The sequence below is a fragment of the Otolemur garnettii genome, unplaced genomic scaffold (assembly GCF_000181295.1).
Source record: "Otolemur garnettii isolate 467f Iridium unplaced genomic scaffold, OtoGar3 scaffold00062, whole genome shotgun sequence".
Classification (NCBI taxonomy): Eukaryota; Metazoa; Chordata; class Mammalia; order Primates; family Galagidae; genus Otolemur; species Otolemur garnettii.
This window is the reverse complement of record NW_003852457.1, coordinates 5,888,969-5,914,420: the sequence shown is the minus strand read 5'-3', so window position 1 is coordinate 5,914,420 and position 25,452 is coordinate 5,888,969. Positions and strand designations below refer to the sequence as shown.

Sequence of the window (25,452 nt, the reverse complement as noted above, 5' to 3'; positions counted from 1 at the left end):
ATCATTTTATCAAACAGACACCTGCACTTGAATGTTTAACACAGCACAATTAATAAGTACAAAGGTGTGGCATCAACCTGTGTGTCCATCAATTCATGAGTAAATTAAGAAAATGTGGTGTGTGTGTACCACAACAAGGAATGAAATAATGACTTTTGCAGAAACTTGGAAGGAAGTGGACATCATTATACTAAGGATGAATGGAATAAAAAAAAAACACACACTACATGTTCTCTCTAATTGGAAGCTAAATGATGGGCATACACAACTCAAAGAGATAGAAAGGACATTGGAAACCAGGGAAGGGGGAGGGATGGAGAGGGTGAGGGATAAAAATTCACACTATTCTGGTGACAGGCTCATTAAAAGCCCTGACAAGGTATCCATGTAACAAAAACATTTGTTCAGCCTTAACTTTGAAAAAAAGAATTCAATAAGGAAAGGGATCAAAAGCATTTTCCAAATCTGATTTGGACAGAAATAAGTGCACACATTAATTTTATTTTTAAAACAAATATGTAAATAAAAACCATGTAATTTTATAAGGCAATAAAGGAGTTTAACCTTATTATAGTGTTCCCTGACACAAATTATATATTGTAAATTATACATTTAGAAAAGCAAACTGGTTTCCTCTTACAAGCCAACTACCATAGATTAGTAGCATTTGTGTGAAAATGGTGAGGCCTAATCTAAGAGTACTGAAAGAGACTTGTTAGTAATATTCACCATTGGTATGAAATATGTATGCATACTGTTTATTTTCTGATCATGCTGAAAATGTTCTATCATAGAGTATACGTGGAAGGAAAAAAAAGTGAGGAAACATAGCTGCCAGATTAACAACTCCCTAAAGATGTCCAGGTCCTAATCCCTGCAACCTGTAAATATGTCACCTTACATGGCAGAAAGGAATTAAGACTGCAGGTGGGACTGGGGTTGCTATGCATCTGACCTTAAGATAAGAACATTATCCTGGGTTATCTGAGTGGGCCCAGTGTAATCACAGGGTTCTTACAGGGGGAAGAGGAGGCAGAGGGGGAGAGTCAGGGGAGGAGATGTGATGAGAGACGCTTCATAGAGGTGGCGGTGGCCACAAACCACCCAGTGCAGGTGGCCTCCAGAAGCCAGAGATGGCAAGGAAAAGATTTCCTCCTACAGCCTCTAGGAGGAAAAAAAAAAAGCAGCCCTGCCAACACCTTGATTTTATCTTAGTTGACAGAGTTCTAAACTACAGAACAGTAAGAGAAGAGAATGGTTTTGTTATTTTAAGCCACTAATTTGTTATAGCAGTGACAGGAAACTAACACAGGAGTGGAAGAGGGATGAGACAGGCTCAGAGTAATTACCGTGCCGACGAGGGTGCTTGGCCTGACGCAATTTCAGTTTGCGTTGTCAGTCCCAATTAACTGAGAAGCACTACCTCGACACACCGGCATCAGGACAGGGACCTAACTTGCAGGATGAGAGAAACCAAGTTTGAATATAGCACTTCTCATGAAGGCCTGAATCTCATTCCCAACTACACTGCTGCTTAGTAAGCAAGAAGCTGGAACCCGCAGGCAGCTTGAGGAAACGGGCCATGACCCCCAAGTCCAGCTCAGTGAGAAGTTTCCAAGGCCCAGTGCTGGATGTCAACTCCGTGATGGCAGGAAAAGTCAATAACCACATATGCAAGTAGTGCCTTAACTAAAACCAGCACCCAATCTGTTTCCTCTGCACCTAAACCAAGTAATTGGTAAGCCTGGAAGGAAAACGAGGATTTCAAGGCACAAAGACATTTAGAGCTGTGTCTGGTTAGGAAAGAAAAATGTTCACACTCAAAACCAAGAAGTGAATGGAAAGTCTAGTATCAATTCTGAAATAGCTAGGAAAATAATGGACCTAAGTTTCTCATCTATAAAGAGCTGCTCAGCTGTCCTCCAGTATAGTAACTGTACTAGTCCCCCAAAGAAACATACCCATGCGCTGAGAAATGTGAAATAAAGCCCTTAATTTTAATTCTGTGTAGTACGTGCATAGCAGTGACGATCCTCCTCAGCTCAGACACTGCCACATTCCCACCAGGTGGGAGCAGTTACATAAGCAGTAGCCTGCAACATCCTTAGTTTTCCAGTTTCTCTTTCTGCCCACAAATAACTGAGAAGATCCAGAGAGAAAAGTGTAGGACCACAGTGAGAGGATGAAGTCCAACTTCTGGCTCCTTCACCTCCCAGACATTGAAAGCCCTTAACCCCTCTAGCAACTCAGCTTCTCCACTATAAGAGGAGACGCCAGAAGAATTCCCCTCTCACAAGGCTCTTCTGAGCATAAGATGAGTTTGTCAAGGGGGAAGGTTCTCGCCACCTCACAAGTGGTGAACACAGGTCAGACAGTATTACTGTGACGACTGGAATCTGTGGGTACGGGCATAGCAGAAAAGACTAACTAACAGGTGATCAGCTAACATCTCTGAGGTTCAGGTCCATCATTTGTCAAAGAGGAACAACGACAGGAACCGTGGGGGAGACTGGAGGGTCGCAGTGTTGTGGCACAGCAGCAGCACATGACAGCAGTTCAGTAGGTGAGGAGGTTGCGGGAGCTGCACCTTCCGGCTCCCTGGCTTTCTTCCAGTGTCCTGACCAAGAATCAAAGAGTGCTCTAGGACCAGCCAGCTACAGCCTTCCCCAGAAGGCTTTAACTCAAACTGGAGCCTTGAACTTTGCCAGGCACTGATAAAGGCATCTAGATTGTTACCCAGAGGAAACTGGCCCAGACCCTGAGCCAAATTCCTCAAACATAACAACTGCACACTCCTACCCCTCACTGTGGACATACCTAGACAGGACATCGCTTTTCTCTCTCTGTCCACTGCAAGGATGGCTGCAGCACTCTGCAAGTCCCCTAAATAAATGCTTCGGACTCATCACCTCAGTCCAGAGCTTCTTTTGTTGGAATCCCAACCAGCTCCATCCCAGGACAGTTTGGGGCACTCCCCTGACACTGCCTTGGGGTGATTCTAGCCCTGGGTTCCTCAGAGGTTGAAACTACTGGCCAGTAGACCCCCTCCTATGCTGCTCTAGTATTCAGAAGTAGATGCAATTTCCAAAACCATTTCAGAGCAACATGTTTGCAAATCTTGATTCCATTTCCATGTGCGGATGCCAGCAGCAGCAGCAGCAGCAATTTTAAGGGTTAAGTTGCCCCAAGTGGTAAGCAGAATTTTTTATTGAACAAATTACTGGACCATAGTTCTTGCTGTTAATAACTGCATTATAAGCAGTGGCTGAAAAGATATTACCACCTACATTGAAGAAACATCAATTAGAGGCATTAAAAGAATATGACCTGAGCCCTGCTAGTGATGGCACTGCAGTGGGCACTCCCGAGCAGAATTTCTAGTCTTAACAAATGCCTGCCAGGTGGGCTTCATCACACCTGGTTTAGCAGCTGATTCACCTGAGCTAATCCAAGATTTGAAAGCACAAACACGTGTCCCTAAAGCCTGCACACTGTCCTCCAAATCACTCCAGTGTTACATAAGAGCACCCCTTTCTTTCTGTTTGCATCCTTTTACACATCCTTGACTCGGTTGCCAAGGTTGCCAAGAGGAACACTCTGCGTCTGGAAAGGTAGCAGAACTGAACTATGACTTAGACCCATATGACCAGCTAAGGGGGCCCGAAAGTGAAGGTAATACCAAAAAGTACTACAGGGGCACTCTCTCCATCTCCACTGTGCAAAGCTAGATGCTGACGGTTTGCACCCGTCTCTGCCCCGGGACCCTCTTACCTTGAAAGAGACGTGCTGCTCCATGTGCCGCAGCAGCTGTGGCTTCTGGGCTGCTGTGTAGTCACACACTGTGCACTTAAACTGCTTCCCTGCAAAGAGGCAGAGAACAAGGTGAGCGTCACCAGACCAAAGCACCCGGTGTGAATGAAGTGCCAGGCATGGAGCCAGTGCACAAAGATGTTCACAGCCACATAGGAGTCCAGAATCTCAGAAGGGAATAACAAGATGGTGCAGCACAGTCAGTCTTCAACTCGTGGGAGCAGACTGGCCAGCTGCACCTGGAGAGACCCCGTGGCAGTGACACCAGAGCAGCCCCCTGCACAGAAAGTAGGAGGTGTACCTAGCTGCCTAGAGCAGAGCATCACAGAGGCATGGCCCACAGAGCAGTCAGAAAAGCAGAACAGCTGGACTTTTCTTCTGGAACCTTGTGTGAGGCCTGCAGCAGGTCAAGAGCTGGGCTGGAAGGGTAGAGGCCCAGAACATCCTGGACCATCTGTCTCATTAAGGAGCTCAGATATGACCCTGAGAGACAGGTGAATCTGCAGAGTGGCAAGTGGCAAGAAGCAAGGTCTGTCCCACTGAATTCCAACTCTGGTAGGGGTGCAAAAGACATTTTTGAAAGAATGCTAGGAAGAAAACTAGAGAAATGTAAAACACTGCTGTTGTAAGAAGATGAATGTCTTAGCAATATTTAAACATTCAATACTGGGGTAACTGGGCCTGCATGTTAAAACAAATTAATGATTACATGAAGCTCACTGTATCTTTTGCCCAATTACTATAAACAAAAACCTCAAATTGCAGTAATATGAGCATGTGCAAACAAGTATCAACATGGCCTCTTTCCCGTAGCAGTAAATGGTTCGACAAGCAGCTTCTAGGGGTGTGAGCCTCCTTGGGGCACCACACCTCAGGCTACTGTGGCCTAGCTCCCCAGAAATAGCTCCTTCTGGAGTATTCCTGCACCTCACCCTCTCAGCCAACCTGGGAGAAGGAGCTGTCCACAGCCATAGTCTCCATTCCCCACCCACTCTAACTCACCTCAAAACTTGGTAACCCCAGAGGCAGATGCCAGTCTTTACCCTACTAGATGCCCATAGTGCATGGGGCTAACAGTCCATGCTTTGCAAATCTTCTGTTCTGAATCCACCACACCACGGCCTCTCTGGGCCTCTCTGGCTATTCACTCTGAGTATCCCTGCGGCCTTCCCTCCCACCAACCATCTCTTATGCTCTGATGGTTCATGAAGTTCCAGCCCACACTTCTCGTCTTCCCATTCTGCAAGAATCTCGTGCACAACTATCCTATCTCCTACAGGTATAAACCAAATCTGCCTCTTCCACTCTGACCTTTGCCCCAAACCTAGGACTTGAGAACTCGCTGCCCTGCTGGACCAGTCACTTAACTGTCCCACATGTCCTGAGCTGGACTCACTACTGTCCTCACCAAGCAGGTTCCATCTCCAGCTTCCTAGTTCCTCACCCATGTGGCCACCCAAGTTGGACACCTGCCACCCTCCCCTGCCCGTTCACGACTCTAACTCTCATTTGTCTCACGTTTTCAGCACCTGATTTCATCTCCAAAATAGTTCTCATTTCTATCTATTTCCCTCTCTTTCTAGTAGTTCCACACTGGTCTGAATCTTCCTCATTTTTTTCCTGAGCAACAAAAAAGCCCCTACATTGGTTTCCTTGCCCTCATGAAACCCTCTCATCTGTCCATCCATCCATCCACATACATGCATGTCATCCATACATCCTTCCTGATGCCCTATCCTCTATCACATGACCCAGCATAAACCAGCCTAGTCCTTCCTGCATAGTTGCCAATGACCCCAACTACAGAACAAAGCTAATGCTCCAAAACATAGCAGAAGGGCTTCCAGATCAGAACTAACTCTCCCTGCCCCAGCCCTCTCTCTCACTCCCGCTTGTCCCCATTCCCTGTGGATTTAGGCTCCATAACCCCGAACCCATTCAGGTCTCAAAACTTTCTGCCTCGCCGTTGAATCTCAGACCTCCATGTCTTTGCTAACACTTTTTATGCCTGGGATACACAGCCATTCTTCATTTTTAACTCAAAACTCAAGTTGAACAACATCTCTGTTACTGGGCTAAGAGCCAGCCCTCCACTGGCCCCGTTTCATGCTGTCCACACACTTCAGTCCGTGTCCCTATTCTCCAGCACTGTAACTAACTGCCCACGAGCCAGGGGCTGCCCTCGTCCACTGCAGGCCGGGACCACATCTTTCTCACCTCAGTACTTGAGTGCACACGCAGACTGAATAAGAAACAAACAGAAAATGTACATCTTACAAAAACTCTCTTGGTAAGAACAGCAAAAGGAAACAAGTCGTGTAAGCATTTTAATTTGACAACTATACCTCTTATTATAGGTGAATGAACTCCAAATTCTAGATTTTACTAATTCTCTAGGGGATTTTTTTTCACTTGTAAGACACAAGTTACAATCAGAGAGCAATTAACACTCTTTTCTTGAACACAATACCTTCTTTTCTTGAACATAAGGCCACACGTTTCTGTAAATCTTTGGAATAACTTTAGCTACACATATTCTCCACTGACATATGCAGCCTGAGCAAAATCGCGTTGGGTTACTCCCCAGCAGAGGGGTGCAAGCAAGCTGGTGGAACCATTCTCCAAGTTGATAAATATTTTGTCACTCGTTATCAAGCACATGGCTCAAAGAGTAAAAGATTAAGTGCTAGAAAGGAGCTCTGAAATGAACAAATGGAAATGCCCTGCTTAAAATCAAGAGTCAGCCTTTTATGGCTATACTCTCACAGCTCTGCAGGAGACAAGGAAAGAGCCATCCCAAGCTCCTAGAAGCCATCCCAAGCTCCTAGAAGCCATCCCTTATTGAGGCATCAGAGCCCTGGCAATAAATATTACAAATGTTTTCAGCAACCACTGACAGCCCTATCAAACCGGCCTGGGAAAGTACTTGACATAATCTTTTGCTGCCTAATTAATGGGATACAGATTCATGACTAATCATAAAAGAGCAATGCTTTGAGACCATCAGATTATTTTTTATCAAGACACTCCTGAGAATTATAGGAAAAATCAACTGGAAAACCCAGTATTTGCTCAAGGTTAGACTGACCTCAAAGGGCTGGTAAATGAACACCAAATGGCTCTATGCGGACGCAAATCATTCCAGGACAAGAAATGAATGATTTTGAAAAATAAAAGAGGTTTTTTTTTAAAATCCATTCACTTGGGCAGCACCTATGGCTCAAAGAGTAGGGTGCCAGTCCCACATACCGGGTGTGGCAGGTTCAAGCCTGGCCCTGAGTAAAAACTGCAAAAAAAAAAAGAAAGAACAAATCCATTCATTTGTTACCTGCTAGGCTCTACTTCCGGGACTGTGAGGCCCTAGGAGCTGTGCCAGGACAGTAGGTCTCACTCTGCACCCATGGTCCGGGTGGCAGCAATGTCACCTTTCATGGAAGAGGAGCTGGGATTGAGAACAGGAGCAACTTGCCAGGTGGTAAGTGGCCTAGCCCTTATGTGGACCCGGTCTGTTCACCCTGAAGCCCCTGTTCACAGCCACGTAAGAATCCTTTCACCTAATAAGGGTGTGACACAATTTTCCTAAAGGGTACAAGGAATTTATACCAGTAGTGGGCATCCGTGTACTACTCACACATAAAGGTGGCTGGTCACAGGGGATGACAGCCCACTAGAATGGGCCTCCCAAGAAGAGCCAAGGCCAACGACAGAGGGTTCTTTCTCTGGATCTGTTGAACTCACCCTGGGCTCTTTGCTGTCTGCTACTCAGAGGCCCCATGAGAAAATGGGGAGGTAACGCCTGTCTGCTGCAGGTACAGACTCAGGCGCTGGGCCTGCAAGCACCTGAAAAGCGGTCCCTTCAGAGACAAGGCTGGGTGTGCAGGAGAGGACCCGGCAGCGTACCCTCCATGCAGGACAGCTACAGGCAGTGTCCTGTAGTCCTACTGCTTTTTAACCTCCCTGACACTCTCTGAGACAATGCAAAGATTCAGTGCTAATTAAGCCAACTGAAAACAATACACTTAAAACAACAAGAATGTTTTTTGAGAAAATGTCTGTAAAATTATAATGTGTATGCAGCTCCCACATCAGTTTACAAAAGGCCTCTGCTCCCAGTCCCTACAGTCTCTCTGGCCTCATCTCTACCCAGAACAAAGCCCAGAATCACAGAAACTGGCAAGACTCTCTGCGGCGTAGCTGCTGTCACCTCTCAGAGCCCACATGTCATCCCCACCACCACCTCCAGGCCTGTGTACTTACTGACCCCAGTGCCTGGGGTGCCCATCCCAGACACCCCCACCCTGCAGGCTCCTCTCCCTCAAGTCTCACCGAATTCCTGGGTGGAATGGACCATCCCATTTATAATCGCCATCCGCATCCTCTTTTACTCATTCATTTTTAGCATTTCTCAGCCTCTAATTTTTTCATATTGAAATTGAATCATTTCATATTCATATTTTCACTTTCACATCTCAATTTTCTCAGGATCTGAGATGTTTTCATTTTTCCATTATACCATGCTGCATGTTTTATTGATTTATTGTGTTTATCACCTGTCTGTCACTAGAATTTTAGCCTTATGACAGTGGAAGTTTTTGTTGTATTCCTTGGCTGTTGTTTGTGTCATCCACTGCCCACAGTGCCTAACCAGCAGAGTAATTAATCAATTCATTTCCAGACGGCCCACCAGCCCCTGAGGTTGGGGGCACTTTGGGAACAGAACTGTGCACTTTTCACTCCATGCCCTCTGTGCATGAAAGCGAGAGCGTGCTGGAGACAAGGTGACAATAAGTCACAGGAGCCCCAGTCAGAAGCCACCCTTTCTGCTCCTTCCCAAAGCAACATAGTCACCCAGTGTTGACGTTGTAACTGTTCTCCCTTTATCATAGTGGTCGGCCCACCCACCTTCCCCCACTCCCGGACACAGGAAACTGGACCACAGTGGACAAGCAGCTAAGTTGAACCAGTAATTTGAATTGTCAGAAAAGAAAAATGTAACTCAGGAGCTCTTCAGTGTGGAGGAAACAAGTAAATGAGCCACTCTGCAGGGGGTTTGGGGGAGAGCACAGCAAAAACAGACAGAGCCAAGACGTCAGAACACAGTGAGCAAGCAGAGGGAGCCAGGGGGAAGGACGAAGATGGCCACCCAGCTGGCTGTGCTCACTCACTGTTGAGCATCCACAGCGGGGGCCACGCCGGACCTCAGGAGATAGAGTGACCAAGACAGCAGAGCTCCTGCTTCGTGGAGGTCATGCTAAATGGATGACCAGCACATGTGCCAATAAATAAGTACCAATCATAGCAGGCCACGAAGGACACTACAGGGAGCAGTGGTGGGAGCCAAGGGGTGCAGGGGCCAGCAGACCCCAGTTTCATTACAGCAGTCACCCCTTCTCTGCCTCAAGAACCACAAATGTGCTTCCACTGACTGCCACCAAAGAGTCCCCGCAAAACAGCTGCTGAAGGAACTGCTGAGTGTAAGAATACAAAACACCAAGACCCCCAAATCAGAAAAAAAGGGCATGACTGAACAATTTTCTCAAGAGAGAATAAAATCAGATTTAATTAATCAAAAGCAGTCTGGTGACAGCAAGCACTTGAAATGCACCCTAGGAGCCCACGGTACAAATGCTTTATGAACTTTAACCCTTTTAATACTCACAAGACCTGTTTGATTTTATGAGCTATCAAATAAACATAAAGTGTTAAAAATAAGAGAGCTACGCTGGGATATAATCACATTTCTGGTATAGTTTTTTAAATTATAATTGGCAATGCAAAGCACTGTTAAAACCACCAAACAAAACAGCCATCCTGCTCCTACAAGTATGTCCTAAGGAACTAATTCAAAGGGAAAAAACTTTATCTGCAAGAAAGAATCATGTAAGTTATAACAATGGGAGAAAGAAAGAAAATAACATAGTGCCCTAAATAAGGGAATAGTTATGCAATTTCTAGATCACTCCCTTAATGCAACATTACATAACTCTTAAAGCTGTCATTTATAGCCTGTGAAGCAACAAAGAATAATTAAAATACTAATTTCAAGTCTATGAGAATAATATACTTTCATTGCAACTATATAATCATTCTACAAGAACAAGGATAATAATTTTTAAAGAATCACTTATTTGCCACATGATGTAACTGTAGGCACACTGGTAGAAAGGCTTGGGTTTTTGTGAATGCTGTTTTCACCTTGTCTGTGCTCGTTATAACAGAAAAGCATTTCAGGTAATTGGCATCCATCTCCAAAAGTCTGAGAAGTTTCATCTGCTACTGCACACAGACCAGAATTCAGGTCTTTCAACACAGAACTGTAAAATGATAACAATGGTTTCTGAACTTGAAAGTTCACAAGAGTTCACTGTCTCCTAACGCACTACCCTGGCCTTGCCTGGCTGTGTACTGACTTACAGGTGGGGGCTCTGACTGGACATCTCTGTCTCTCTTCTTCACAACGAAGAGACAGCAGCCTAATATTGTAAATAATCTCAGGGCAGTCATTTCTTGTCCTTTGGGGAAGAATTCAACTTTATAAACAGGCCAAAGTCATTCTGAGCCATGTCTTATTACTGAGGATGAAACAAAACTGAGTCATACCATTTTGGGGGGAGAAAAACTCCTACAGGAAGCACTCCAAGCTTACTGCAAAAACATTGCCTCGGTGAATAAAAGCTGATTATGGGAACAAAGCCTTACGGGAACAGACTACAGAATATTAAATCTCAGGTACTTATGAAACCCTTCTTACTGACCCAGAGGCCCAGATAGGAAAAGTCAAAATCACAACAACCTAGATAAATTTCACAAACATGTTAAAGGAAGAATTCAGACACAAGAGTACACATATTAGAGGAAAAATTACATAAAGTTCAAAGACAGGGAAAACCAAGTTACGATGCCAGAAGGCAGAGCAGTCGTCACCTTTGGGGAGGAGGGAAGGGAAATCTCAGGGAGTGGGCAATTTCTGAGGAGCTGGGAATGCGGTTCCTTCCCAACCCCACCCCACCCCCAGCTGTAGCTGCACAGGTGTGCCTCCTCTGTAATAATTCACCAAACTGTACACTGTTTTTGCATATGTGATACTTCTAATTTTAAAAAGGTAAAAAGAAAAATAACAATTCAACAACAAAAAAAGCCAACTTTCCCAGAAGATGCCCAGGAACAGGCATCAAATTCATTCAAGAAAGAAAAGGGGTTTCATGTAGTTCAAGGACAAAGTCTGAGGACTGCCTAAACAGACTGTGGGGATGCGGGATGCAGGCTGCTGCTGCTGCTGCTGCAGATGGAAAGAGAGAGACACAATAAGCATTAGCCCCTGTGGTTTTCAGTGAGGCCACTGGAGTGTCCAGCTTCCTGGAGGTTTCCATTGCAGATAATGAGACTTATTCTGGAAACAGCATATCACCACCAGGTCCGATTCCCCTAGCTAGTATGTGATCTGGCATGCCTCTCCTTCAAAGATGGGGTACAGGGGCAAAAATCTCATCTCTACTATTTCCCTTTATGTCCAGAAAGGTGTGGCATATCTTTGCGACATCCTTCCTCATTTTCGAGTTTTCTACTGGGACGAGTCTGTGTCTAACGTGGGCGCTCAGGGCCACTGCTGATGGAGCAAAACTGACTTCTGGCCCTGTGAGCACTGCTCGGCCTGGAAACTGGCTGTTGACTGAATTCACATATCACCAGACAGTAAAGAGGAAGAGAGGGTCTAAGATTCAGATAGTTCTGAGCTCTGCCCTGTACTCAGGCCTTACCCAGAGTTACTCAGCCTGCCCTGTGAAGATGATGGGGGAGGATCTGGAGATGGGAAGGGGGAAGAAGCAACAGGATCCAGGTTATCCTGCCTGGGGTTAGGTAAAGGAGTTGGGACTGTCCTTTTTGTTGACTACCTGCTGTGGAAGGAAAGGCAGATATCAAGGTCATCACGGGGTCCGGGGAGGGGGCGTAGCAGAAAACCTGTCTTGTGAAGGCCCCCTTCCCCTAAGCAGGAAGTTATCCCCAGACAGATATAGAAGCACAAAAGCACCCACATCACCCTGGACCTCTAAACTTCAGCCCACAGGGATCACATGCTGAGCCCCCATCCTCTGCTTCTGAGAATAGAGGCAATCACCCCTTGCTTGCCGGTAACTGTGGGTGGGCCATTCCCGGCTCTATGAAGCCCCCAACCTGGCGACCCTGCTCAGTGAGCTCAGCACCTGGGTTCCCTTTGTTTCTTACCACACCCTCCTTTGCTTGATGAGTTTCCCTAAGGATGATTCCAGCTGCTCAGTTACTTTAAATAGAGTTCTATATAAAACTATGGGAGAATGGCATGACAGGAAAGCCTTAAACCATCACCTCCGGCTTCTGGCATTTGGATTCCATCAGAACACAGGGAGAGACAGCAATGGAAAATTCCTCCTGCTTTGAGAGGAGGAATTGATGTCTGAGATATCTGTTAAAGTAAATCATCTCTACCAAATCAAACTTTTACGTATACCTTAAAGTCAAAAGAGCACTAAAGTACTTAAAGAATTTCTTCCATTAATCTCAACTGTTATTAGTAACAATATTTAGAGGCATAAAAGTGAAAATGCCTCCTATGACTATTTATCCAGTCTTACTGAAAAAGGTGGTATTTTGCATAAGTAAATTTTCAGTGGTTTTTGGAAAACTGACTTTTACCCTTCACCACCATGATATTCTTTAAATAGTAACTATTGCGCTGTGGCTTCCTAATGAGAGAATATTTGGGAGAAGAGTAATCTGATCTTTTAGATGACATAAATTGCTACAAATATCCTTTCTCACACTATGCTGTCAAAAGCTGATGGCTCCTTAGTAGACGAATGGCTGTGTGAACCGACAAGCTTAGCACAAACCCAATTAATCTTCTCATGACCCCACAGTGGTAGGTTGATAGTCCCTCCCAAGGTATCCAGGTACTAATCCCCCAAACCTATAAATGCTACCTTAGATGGGGAAAAAATGGATTTTGCAGAAGTGATCAAGCTAAGGATCTTGACACGACAGGCTATCTTGGATTATCCAGGAGGCCCAATGAAATCACAAGGGTCCTTATCAGAGGGAAGCAGGAGGGTGAAGTCAGAGGTGACTCGGTGGGGTAAGGAGGGACAGAAGAGACCAAAGATGCCAGCTGCAGCTCTGAAGATGAAGGAAGAGGTTCGTAAGCCAAAGGATAAGGTGGCATCTAGAAGCTACAAAACATAGAGACAGGTTCTCCCTGAGTCTCCAAAAGGACGCGACCCTGCTAATACCTTGATGCTAGACAGCTGGCCTCCACAGCTGAAACCTAACAGATCTGTGTTGTTCTAAGTCACTAAATTTGTGGCAATTTGTTATAGCAGCCATAGGAACACGTGACATGTCACATCCACATGATAAGTGGGGGATGATGAAGCACCTGTTCAAGCCTGTTCAGGCAGGAAGTGGCTCCAGCCTGGGCCTGCCCCCCTCAGCCCACAGTCCACCTACCTGCCTTCTCCCCCCTCCACGTGGCCCCGCACGGAGAGGCCTGCTGCCTCTGTGTGGAGAGCATCTTGCAGGAACATGATGATCGTTTTGCAGCAAGCACTGTGCAGAGTGCACATCTTCACAGTTCTAGCATCTGTGGTAATTTGTGCAACGGCAAATCGGAACAGAAATAGCTATGGCAACAAAAATATAGTTTAAGAAGTCTCTGTACTTTACAAGCCAAACTTCAAGCAACTGCAGACTTAGAGATGGATGATTCTCTGTAATTAGTCCATCAGTTCTGATACACAGAGGGATGGATCAGCATGAAATGTGGAGAGAAACGGAAAGTGCCACAAAGCCAAAGGACAGGAGAGAGCACAGCTCCAGAGCCAGATTAAAGTTTCAGTCACTGCGTGAGGAATCTGCATTGAGGACCCTCTACCCTCGTGAGGTTTCAGGTAATTAAGCCTCATTCAATAGTTGTATCTGTGTATCAGCCTAAGCTAATGGTCCACTAAGTTGCATAGCTCATTTTATAGTATGGGCTCAGGAATTCCCAATGGATCCTATGGCTTATATTATCGAACCCTGAGAAAAAGAGCTTCTTCTAGACAGGAACAAGGTGCACCTATTAAATATTCCTCCTTGGCCTTGAAATCAGTCCTACCTCTCCCACCGTCACCAAGACAACAGCCCCTAAAGACAAGCAGCAGAAACCTCCCATGTCCATCCAGGTACCCCTAACTCCTTGCACTTAACCTTACCTCTAGGGGTGAGTGGGAAAAAGGGCAGAGTGACAAGGATACTGTGGAGAGCTCAGTTTCACCGAAGCCTGTAAGTGAACTTGGCAAGATCAACCAAGCCAGTTACTAGAGCACTGTTCTCTATTTACTTCCTGGTTCTCAAGTGATATGTTTTTGGAAACAAGAGGCCAGGCAATGTACAGCTACTTTACCCTGGAGGGATTTTGTTTCTTAGAGGACAAGGGAGAAAAAAAAAAAAACACAACTCTCTACTTATGAGGTGAGACAACTAAGTTCATGAACTCACCCTACAGGAAGTGCTCCACACCTCACTGCTGACTATCACTGCAGACGCCTTGAGCACTCTGAGACCACAGTGATACTCAGCAATGAGGTGTGCAGTGGTATTTCTCAGATAAGTTTGCAACCTTGCCAGACCTCAGACAACAACAGCGCTGATGGCCATTCCAGAATAAGAGTTCCAAAATCATTCTGGAGCATGGACTAGATGCAATGTTGGTGCACAGCCTCTGAAGAGAAGTACTTCAAGGATGACCGTAGTGATAGTCAGTAGTGAGGTGTGGGGCACTTTTTTTTAGGATGAGTTCACAAACTTAGTTGTCTGACCTCAGAGATCTCCTGGGATATTTCAATATGCAGTCCTGGGATCTCTTGTAAACTGAAGAAGGGAGGGATAAAAGGTACTTCTTCCACTCACAACTAATTTCCACACTCCAACCTCCACTTGTCTAATTACTACACAATACAAGAGTACTTGAAGCCTGGATAAATTCTCTTTGTAAATTTTACCAAAAAACCTCTTAAGTAAAGGGTTTGGGGGCAAGATGGGGGGAGGGAGAGACCCAAAGGAATTGGCACTGAACTTCAAAGAGCTTTTCATTTCCTGATTTGAGAATCTTGTTTGATTACATAACATAAAGACACTGCACACTGCACAATTTAACCTTCCCCATCTGTGTGGGTGGCAGAATTACATGTAAATCTCCAGTCCACACATCATGTCTAACCCCTTTCTAAAGTCAGAAAGGGGGAAACGTGTAACAGCATTGTAAATTCTCACATGCTGCTGGCACACACACAAAGGGTTTAATCAGCCCTTTGTAATCAATTTCTCCTTGTACATATTGACTGGAAAACCTTTTTAACTGCAACCTTCACCCAGAATGACCTATCATTTCTAAGGTACAGTAATGAGCTCCTTCGGGAAATAGGAATGCCATAAAAAGGGATACATCACTTTAAATAAGCCAACAAATACAAAGAAGTAGATTCATAAGCAGGTAGCAGAAAAAGTAATTACTCATTTCCTTTTTACTTCACTAAAAGATACCCAAGAAGATTCATTGAACAGTGAGTTCCTTGACAATACGTTGCAATATCTAATTCGTAAGCATGTGATCTTATATAATTATCTGAGAGATGAAATGGGGAAGACAACTGGCACTTTCTGAGTACTGTTATATCCCAACCACTTCATGTAAGACATTTTACATTTTTTCACTTATTCAAACAACAAAAATTTATGGAGTATATACAATAAGGTGGCCCCTGTTCTGGGTGCTGACGATACAAAATAAACACAATCAATTGGTCAGTCAAAAATCTCTGCTTAAGAAGCTTCCAGTCTAGGAAAGGCACAGAAATCCTAAGGAAGGAAGTTATATGGTACACTGGAGAAAGGGTGGACCGAGGAGAGATAGTTAATAACATGGAAGACAGTGTGAAGTATGGGGTGGAGGAGTTCCAGTGATAGAAACAACAACAACAAAAAAGACAAATAAGGAAATTATAAAACAGAGGATGATGCATCCAGGTGCAAAACACAGGAAACCCAAGGGAGTGGCGGGGGTGTTGAGGTTTTATACACACAGAGCACCCAGGGAAGGACTCACTCAGAAAGTGACTCTATAGTAAAGGCCAGAAGGATGTGATGGAGGTTTCCACTAAGTCATGGAGGAAAGAACATCCCAGATGGAAGGAAGGGCTGATGCAAAAACCCCGAGATGAGCCTGTGCCTGGCAGGGATGAGGAACAAGAATAAGGACATGTCTGGAGCGAGGAGGGCAGGGGAGAGCAGGAGGAGATGGGTGGGGGAGGTTCCGACGAGCTGTCGGGGAGGGCTGGGCTTTGACTGGGAATGATGCTGACACACAGAGGGTCCTGAACAGAAGAGCGATGGGCCTTGACCTTTGTTTCTGCAAATCACTGGCTGCCATGTTGAGGATAGACTTGTGGGGACAAGAGCAGTTGGGACGCTATTGCAAGAATGGAAGCTAGAGATGACAATGGCTTATACCAATGAAGATGCTGTGAGGGTGCTGAGAAGTGGCAGGATTCTGGATCACATTAAGGAGAGAACACTCAGGTTTGCAAATGAACCATGTGTGGGGTGTGGCCCAGTCAAGACAGACCCAGGCTTCCTGAACTAAGCTATCTTGCCTACTTTTTGTTTTTGTTCAACCTGGAATTAAGGGTGGCTTTTATGTATTTTCAAGGTATGTAAAAACAAAACAAAAAAGAAAAAAAATACATTTGGCAGAAAACAAATGTGGTGCTCATAGCCAAAAACACTTACAATCTCTTTACAGTTTGGTGACCACTGGACCATGGGAGATGGGGTTTCGGTAGGCAGATCAGGGCTGAACACGCTGAGTGTGAGGGGCTGTGTAGAAGCCCAAGTGCAGGTGGGAGCGGGCAGTTAGGTTTGGGGAGGACACAGGGATAGAGACACAAGTTTGGAGGTTTTCAGTCTCAGTCAGTGGTTCTCAACCTTCCTAATGCTGTGGTCCTTTCATGCAGTTCCTGTGGGTTGCAACCTACAGGTTGAGAACCGCTGGTCTAAGTGGTGTTTAAAGCTATAGGATGGGAAAGATCACCTAGGCTGTGAAAACATAAAGGAAGTATCCCTGGGCTGAGATGGCAGAGCTAAGGCGGAACCGGAAGAGGGGGTGGAAGAGCAGCCCACAGAGCAGTGGAGGCCAGGGAAGAAGGTTCACTTCCTGTCACCGATCCTCAAACCCACTCAGCAGCCCCGTTTTACTGATGAGGAAACTGAGGCCCAGAGAAGTGATCTGACCATAGCCACCCTACTAGGAAGTGGCAGACAGACTTGCAACTGGGTCCTCCTAGCTCTAGCTGTTCTACATGGCCTCTCTACAGGACAACCTACTGAATTGTTACTGAGACAGTAAATACAATTAATGTCAATTAATTCCAGGAGCCTTTAAAGCAATGCTGCTTCTAATAAAAAGCTAATTTTCTGGGTAAAGGCTGAGAGCTACCAAGGCCACCAAGCAATCACTATGAGCACGGTTCCCCAGTGAACTCAAAGCAGGGCACAAACACTGTCAAACAGGCCACAAGTTCATCCCTAGAGGTGGAGGGGAAGACATCTGTCATAACTTAACTAGAAAATTCCAAAATTTATCCAAAGGAACAACAATTAAATGAGAAAACCTAAATAATGTTCATTAAAAGAAAATAGAAAAGCATATGTGTATATAACAAAATTATAGTTATTAAAACGTATCTTGAAAAACAATATACTGGAACAAAAATCACTGAAATAGACCAAAATCTCAGAACTAGATCCAGTATCTTGGGAAATTCTGGCACTTCAAAATAAATTTGAAAGGATCAATTTCTCTGTAAGTAAGCTGAGTCAAGTTATAATTATTTGGAAACAGTAAAATTTCCAACCATATACCATAAACTAAAATAAATGTTAATAATATTAAATTTCATAAACATTATGAAACCATAAGATAAAACTTGAAAAAAAAAAGTATAAAAATTTCCCCCCAAAATGATGACAGTATCTTTTAACAAAGAGAAATCATGAATGATAAAAATCATAAAGGAATATGTTGATAATTTTAAATAAGCAGTAACTTAAATTCTGTATGTAGTAAGATACTGTAATAAAATATAAAGGCAAATGATAAACTGGGGGAATACATTTACAAAATACAATAAACAATTAACATCCCAGGAGTTCTAAGAAATCAACAAAATAAAATGTGAGCACCTACAAAAAGAGATGACGAAGTTTTTTTCTCAAAGTTTCTATAATAAATAAGTTATTAGGGGAAAATTTAAAAAGAACAGCATTTTAAAAAAGAACAGCCCTTAGCCTGAGTAAAGGTATATCCTAGATCAGCAAGAGAGCTAGTACAACTGGTCTACAAGCCAGCACTCTATTTACTAAGCCAGCCTTCAAGAAAACACGAGACAATGGTAAGTATCAAAACAGAAACACAAATAATGAAACACAGCATCCATGGGGGGAAGTGACCATCTCAGATTTGGAAAGGACAAAGCTATACAGGTACCTCTTATCTCTGTACCTTTAGCCCTCCTTTACCCTTTCTTCCTAGAGTCCCAGAGCACTGAGGCTAAAAGGAGACCCAAGAAATGCCCGAGTCTCATCTCCTAATTTTGCACAGAGCTGCAGCCTTGACTTCTTTCTAGAATTCCAGACTCCTAGTCCAATTGCCCTCAAGTTTTCCCTGTGCATATGTCTAACACAGATCTCAAGGATAAAACTGAGGCCGAAGAATCAAAAGAAGTTGGCCTGCCAAGGCTGGCTACTGTTCTAGCAGTATTCTCATTGCATCTAATGGCTGATGCCCATCTTCCCAGATAGCTAAGTGTTAAACTAAGACATGATTTTACAAATATCTCGTCCTCCCAACAGTATCAAGAAACAATGCAAATTTATCACATTTTGTTAGAAAATATTCCATCATGTTTGTGAGGCCATTCCCTTCTATGAAGGTTGTATTACTGCTTTGAACACAGCACATATTTGCTCTTCTGAATTCCCTTTCCTGCTGAAGAACTCAGAGAATCACATGTATTGACAACTGAGACAGACTGAATGTGTCACTGTGGTCCGAAGACACTACCCACACTGAGCCTATACCTTCACATCGGATATTGATCGGTCCAGGGTATCCTGATTAGACAGCATCCCAACTGCTCGAAGCTTTTCAGCAGAGTCCAGATTGTAGGACTAGGCATGATTCCACAGCACCCTTTCCAGTCCCTGTGACTGCCATCCTCTCCTGGCCACCATGACCCAGTGCCTACTCTAGACCTCTATGCCTCTGGGGACAGCTGCTCTTCATTACTGAAGGACTTCAGTGAGTAACGTGCTATCATGTCAAGAAACGCAGTTCCTGCTTAATGTTCAGGCAGCTCAGAGATCAGGAAGGTTGACTGTGGAGATGTAAAATTCATGAATAATGACATTACTTTAATGCTGTATTATTCAAGTATGACTGCTTCATTGTCTTTTTTTTAAATTTTGCTTATTTTTTTTTAAGAGAGTATTGCTTAAGTTTTCCTACTTATGGCTCTGCCTTTCCTTCAGCCTTAGGCAAGCCCTTGATCCTTGCTTCTGATGAGTCTCAGCCAAGTATTTAGCCTCTCAACTGAGCCTCTCAATCTCAATCAAATTCTAGCCAAGGATCTGACCAATGCATGCACAGCAGGACTGATTCCCAGAACATTCTCAAAATAAAGGTAGGACTTAATATCCATATCATTCTCTAAGTTCTAAAATTAAAAATCATCACTGAAATAATTTTGATTTTTATAGTGAACTCCAATTTTAAATATTATCATGCTAAAATAATTTATTTATAAATAAAGTTTATTAATCTCATTACATGAGGTATTCACAAGTCCCTCACATAATTAGTCTAAGAAAAATCAAAAATTTTAAAGGATTTGTTTTTAGTGTAGCTGCCTGTATTCCTCAAACAAATCTTTCCCTCCTTCTATGCAGCCTGTCTGGGGTGACTATGCCCACTGCCCAGTGGTGTCAATGGTGTCCACCCCCCCGGACAGACACCCACTTCCTGGGGATCCACCACAGCACTTGCCTTTACATGCCTGCCTGCTCCTCAGTCCTCCCTTCTAGGTTATGGACTACTTGGAGTTCACCCTCTCTTCACGGCTGGCAGGTGTAAGGCCTCAATCAATGGTTTTTAATGAATGACTGAAGTCACTTACATATGGATAGTTTACCTAGGTCAGATCTGCCCAAATGTTGTATTTTAAACTTAGCCCCATTTTGGACTGAACACAGAAACACTGGGGAAGTTTGGAATGATAAAAGCATCCACTTGGAAAATCAGGCCAGGTGTGATTCAGGCTGCCCTCAAGATCTTTGGGCTCCAGGTTGGGCTGGTGGGCTGGAGAGGACTGGAAGCTCTGCAATCAGGGAGCACTGAGGATGCCTCATTCCTTGAGGCTGCTGTACTCTCCGTGGCCCCCACACGTGTGCACACAAACCTGCATGTACAGTCAGTGTTTTCAGTACCTGTGTGGAGGCAGGTGCCACCGCAGCCGTGCGTGTGGGTCCTCGCGCTCTTGTTCAGAATGTGCATTCTCAAAGACACATTAGCAGCTGTTGCTGGACTTGAAATGCAGCTTTAAACCACACGTGTAGGGTGGGAAACTCACTTTGGACTCATTTACTCACCATCGGCTGTGTGAAGGAGCTTGTGACTTTTCAGTGTCCCTTTTGATTTGAATTTCTTGCCACACATGTCACATAGGTGGGTTTTCTCAGTGCTGTGACGATTCATGTGAGCCTTGAGGTTACTTTTGCTACGAGTGGCATATTCGCACAAAGTACACTTGAAGGGTTTCACACCTGCCAGGGGAAAACATATATATATCTGCATGTGTATTTACATGTGTGTATGAATCCCAAGGAACATGTGCTATGAATACACAAAGCACCTGCTTTGAATAAAGCACTGCACTCTACTCCTAACACACCCCAATTCCCCCACCCTGGGCTGTTCCTCTCGACTGGGATGCCCTTTCCTCCAGGGTCTGTTGGGGCCTCCAGCCTGCAGCTTTCCCTCACCTTCCCAGGAGATGTCCTTGCCTCCCAATCTGTGTTCCCAACTGCTGTGACTCTTCACTAGCTGGCAGGTGCCGTGCACAGCACAATGAGTCATTCACACCTGCCTCTCCCCACAGTCTGGGAACCCCTTGAGAACACAGATCCTGAGAAATGTGCAGACAGTTATTAAATTAACTGAACTGAGTTAAACTGAACAAATTAAAGGCACCAAGGGCCTTTACAAACACCAATGGGACCAGGCACCCAGGTTCAGATGTAGAAGCATATTTTATAATACCCATAAAACAACAGAGCTGATTGTTGGCCAATGACTCAGACTAGAAGGGCATTTTGGCACTGAATTCTTCCCTTGTTCAACTAGAACATCCCTCCTTTCATTCTGAGCATTGAGGTTCAGGAGTCTTCCCCCCAGAGTCTCTTCATCAGCTCCCGTGGCCCTGGGCTCACCATCACCCATGGTAATGGCAAGTTAGACGGACCAGTAAACCAGCTGTGCAGACCTCAGACCACCTCAGCACTGTGCCTCCCACACGGCGATGCACCAAGACACTGTCTGCTATAAGTTCCCACTTTTTATCCACCAAGAGCCACTATCTAGAGCCACTGTAGTGGGTCAGCCCTAGGTCACCACTTGACCATTACAGAGCCTTGAACAAAGCTACAGGTCCATATGTGTTAATTACCATGACTATTAAAATTGATCCCTACACCCAAACTATCCCTTATCTCTCAAAATAAAACATGGGATAAGAAAGACAGAAATAAAAAAAAAGAGAAAAGAAAAATATAAAAGGAAGAGGAAAGCCAATAAACCACAGGTGGCGGCCACAGTCACAGCAAGTGGCCATATGTGTGGGACTCTCTGCACTCATGTGACGTTTGCTGCTCAGAGGACCCACAGCTTTGTTTCTTCAAGGCCCCGTAATGGTCAAGTGATGGACTGGGTGGATTCCTATGACCATGGCCGTTACCTAGGTTTTATTTACTTTTTTGTTTTCTCTCTTTTATCTCTTTGTTCACTTTTATTTATTTTTTATTTCTGTTTTTCTCATCCTATGTTTTATTTTGAGAGTAAACAGCGATAAGAGATAGTTTGGGTGCAGGGATCAATTTCAAAGAAGCCAAGTACTGTAGTGTGAGTACAGACTTTTTTCCTTTGTGATTCCACTTGTGACTTTTCAGAGAAAGTCACAGATCAGCAAGAACACAAGCAGCAGCAGCCTTTGCTTTCTGAGCCACTCTGAACTATCAGAATTCTGAAGTTGTTTAGAGGACTTTCAAATGGTAAATCTGCAATGTGAATGCGTCATCACAACTGTAACTGACTTAACACAGTAGCATTGGCCACATATGAGGAACCCAATATTGGGGGTCACACTTCCACTGAGGATTTTATATGAATTATCTCCTTGATCCTTACAACAAATCCCACAGGAGTTCATATTATAGGTAAGTAAACTGGGGTTAAAAAAAGGAGATTGCTCATCCCATCGTATCTGAACCCAGCTCTCTCTCATTCCAGAGCCTGTGCTCATGTGGGGTGAGCATAACTACAAGGTTTGATGTCCTTATGAGTCACGGTCTAGTCTCCAGCCTCTGCGGGGTTCTCTGCTTCCATCAGGTCACCTCCCCACTGACTCCCGCAAGCATCATCCCAACCTGTCCTTTGGGCATTCGCTGCTTAGAAAGCTGCAACCAACAGCTATAAATGGCCTCAACTTCATGACAAAGAAACAATACATGTGTATCACCTGTCACCACTCTCACATTTTACTCCTGTCTCTGCACAGGAGGCCAGTGCTTCCTCCAAGGAAAATCAATGCAGGAGTGAGGAAGAAGAGCTGTGGAACCAGGTGGCATGGGTCCATCTCAAGTCCACCACTTATTAGCTGTGTGACCTTAGGCAAATTACTTAACCTCTCTGAGCCTCATTTTGCTCACTGGTAAAATGGGGATAATAGGACCTACCTCTAAAGCTATTAGAAAATAGTGAATCAGATAACCTGGGTAGAGCATTGTGCACACTGCTTGGCACCCAGTGTTCAATATATGCTTGTAAGCAGAAAAGTATCTTCTAACCTTGGCACTTGATCTCAACTTCTGCCTTCTCCAGGTTGCTATTCTACCAGCTACTTTTCTCTTTACTGAACAACTAAAGTCTCTCCCTTACAAAGAGTTCCTTCTCTGGGGCCTCTAAAGAAGGCATTTGTATCCCTTTCTGCATCTTCTATCTTGTCCAGGTTTATTTTCCTCCCTACACCACTCCAGGCTCCTGACTAGCAGGCAGGGCCCTGATGCAGGTGCCTAAAAGCAGCTTTTCCTGGCCCCTTGGCTCCTATCCTCATTCCCCAGATCCTTATCTAAGGGAAGAATGGGAAGTTACTTGCCTGCTATCTCTAACAAAATCTTGACTTCCAATTTCCCACAGTACCCCATGTTTGCATTAATGTATACAGCTATCATTTAATAAAAAAAAAAAATCTACCAATTTCCCACAGTCACCAGAGTGACTATCCCCCACCTAATCTGCATATGCAAACACCCCAAAAGCAGAGCCTACATCCTTCCTGACCACTCAACCCTTCCACCTTCTGAATTCCTTTTCTATCACAGTAACAGTAAGACTCCACACTGGTAGGTTTAGAGGCCTCCTTGCCGCCTTCCTCTCCTTCTTTCATCCATAACACCTCCACTTCTAGAATACCTGCTCTACCTGGAGCACTGTGGTGAGCACCCACATTCCTGCCATGAATACAACACTGGTTTTCCTGTTCTCATGACACTTGCTTTCTAGCAGAGAGGTCGTGGTGATTTATCACTGCAATTCCAGTGTGATCTATGAAGCAACAAATACCCCTACTCATTGCAACTGACACGAATTAAGTAATGATTTCAACCACTGATCTTGGCTGCTAAATGGACACACCCCTTAGTGTGCTAAAGGAGCCCTAACCACAGGGGCGCAAATGCATAGCCTCCTCCTAAGACACGGCAGAAATGAAGGAAGCACAAAGTGAAAAGAATTTTCCATTTGGAAAGATGAATACTCACCTTCATGAGCCCAGATATGCCGCTGAAGGTCTGAGCCATTCTTCATGAAATAGAAATCACAGTACGGGCACTTCATGGCTCTCTTTCCAATGAGCCCTTTCAGCTGAACCCTCCTCCCTAGAACCTCAGAAATGGTGCTCATGGAGACCTCTAGAAAAAAAGTGGATGACAATCAGGAGACAAAGAACTTCAGTGGAGGTTGACGTGAAAAAACTCGCCAATGAGCATCACCAAGGGGGTGACTCAGGAAGCACTTCAGGGTGGCCAGAGACAGGATTTTTGCCAAAACACTTAAGCCAGAATCTGGGCAAGTTTCAGCTCTAAATACCTGTTAACATAAAATACGCAGAATGGAGGAAGAATGTCACCAGGCAATAATCAGACAAACGCAGAAAGCGAAGCTGTCCGCAGGAGCAGTGATTTAGCTTCTCCCACAAGTCGACATCACGGAGAGTCCTAGAGAGCGCAGAAGTGGAAGGGACGTGGCCAGCAAAGCCAAATCATGGCTCAAATAAACCAACTGTGACTCAGACCTCAAAGGCACAGGCAAAAAAACAAAATTGGGACTTAAACTAACAAACTTGTGCACAGCAAATAAATAATCAACAGAATAAAGAGAATGGAAGAAAATCCAAAGAATGGAAGAAAATATTTGCAAAATATTCATTTCAGAGGGAAGTGATATCCAGAACATACCAGGAACTCAAATAACTTACAACCATCAAAAAAAAAAAAAAAAGAGAGAGAGAGAGAGAGAGACATAAATAGACATTTTTCAAAATTCAAATAACTTACAACCATCAAAAAAAAAAAAAAGAGAGAGAGACATAAATAGACATTTTTCAAAAGAAAACATACAAATGGCAAACAGGTATATCAAAAGAATGCTCAACATCACTAATTATCAGAGAATGAAAATTAAACCACAATGCGGCATCTGACCCAGTCAGAATGGCTATTACTAAAAAGTCAAAAACTAACAGATATTGGCAAGGATGTGGGGAAAAGTATGTAAATTAGTACAACCGCTACAGAAAATAGTATGAGGCTTTCTCAAAGAATCAAATATAACTACTATATTCAATCCAGCAATCCCACTATTGGGTATCTACCCCATGAAAAAGAAATTATTATATTAAAACAATGAGTATGTTTACTTCAGCACTATTCACAACAGCAAAGATGGGGAATCAATCTAAGTGCCCATCATTGGATAAAGAAAGAAAATGTGGTATATACACACAATGGACTATTATTCAGTCATTAAAAAAGAAGGAAATCATGTACTTTTATAACAGCATGGATGAAACTGGAGGTCATTATCTTAGCTGAAACGAGTCAGGCGCAAAAAAACAAATTTCAGGTGTTGTGGCTCATGAATGGGTGTTAACAACTGTGCACACGGGGACACTGGAAGTGAAATGACAAGCATGAAATATCACCTGTTGTCACTCATACATGAGTGCTAACAACTGTGCACAC

At 44.2% G+C, this 25,452-nt stretch overlaps 1 protein-coding gene across 6 annotated transcripts in view; it reads right to left on the bottom strand.

Moving 5' to 3' along the window:
• Positions 1–25,452, bottom strand: part of ZFAT (zinc finger and AT-hook domain containing) — a 195,925-nt gene that overhangs the window by 67,743 nt on the left and 102,730 nt on the right. For all 6 annotated transcript variants that reach the window (XM_012807040.2, XM_023514939.1, XM_023514938.1 and 3 more), the window contains 3 exons: positions 23,971–24,120; positions 20,527–20,700; positions 3,772–3,860 (listed from right to left, as the gene is read on the bottom strand). In XM_012807040.2, coding sequence (XP_012662494.1) covers positions 3,772–3,860; positions 20,527–20,700; positions 23,971–24,120 — 413 coding nt within the window. The remainder of the gene's footprint in view (positions 1–3,771; positions 3,861–20,526; positions 20,701–23,970; positions 24,121–25,452) is intronic.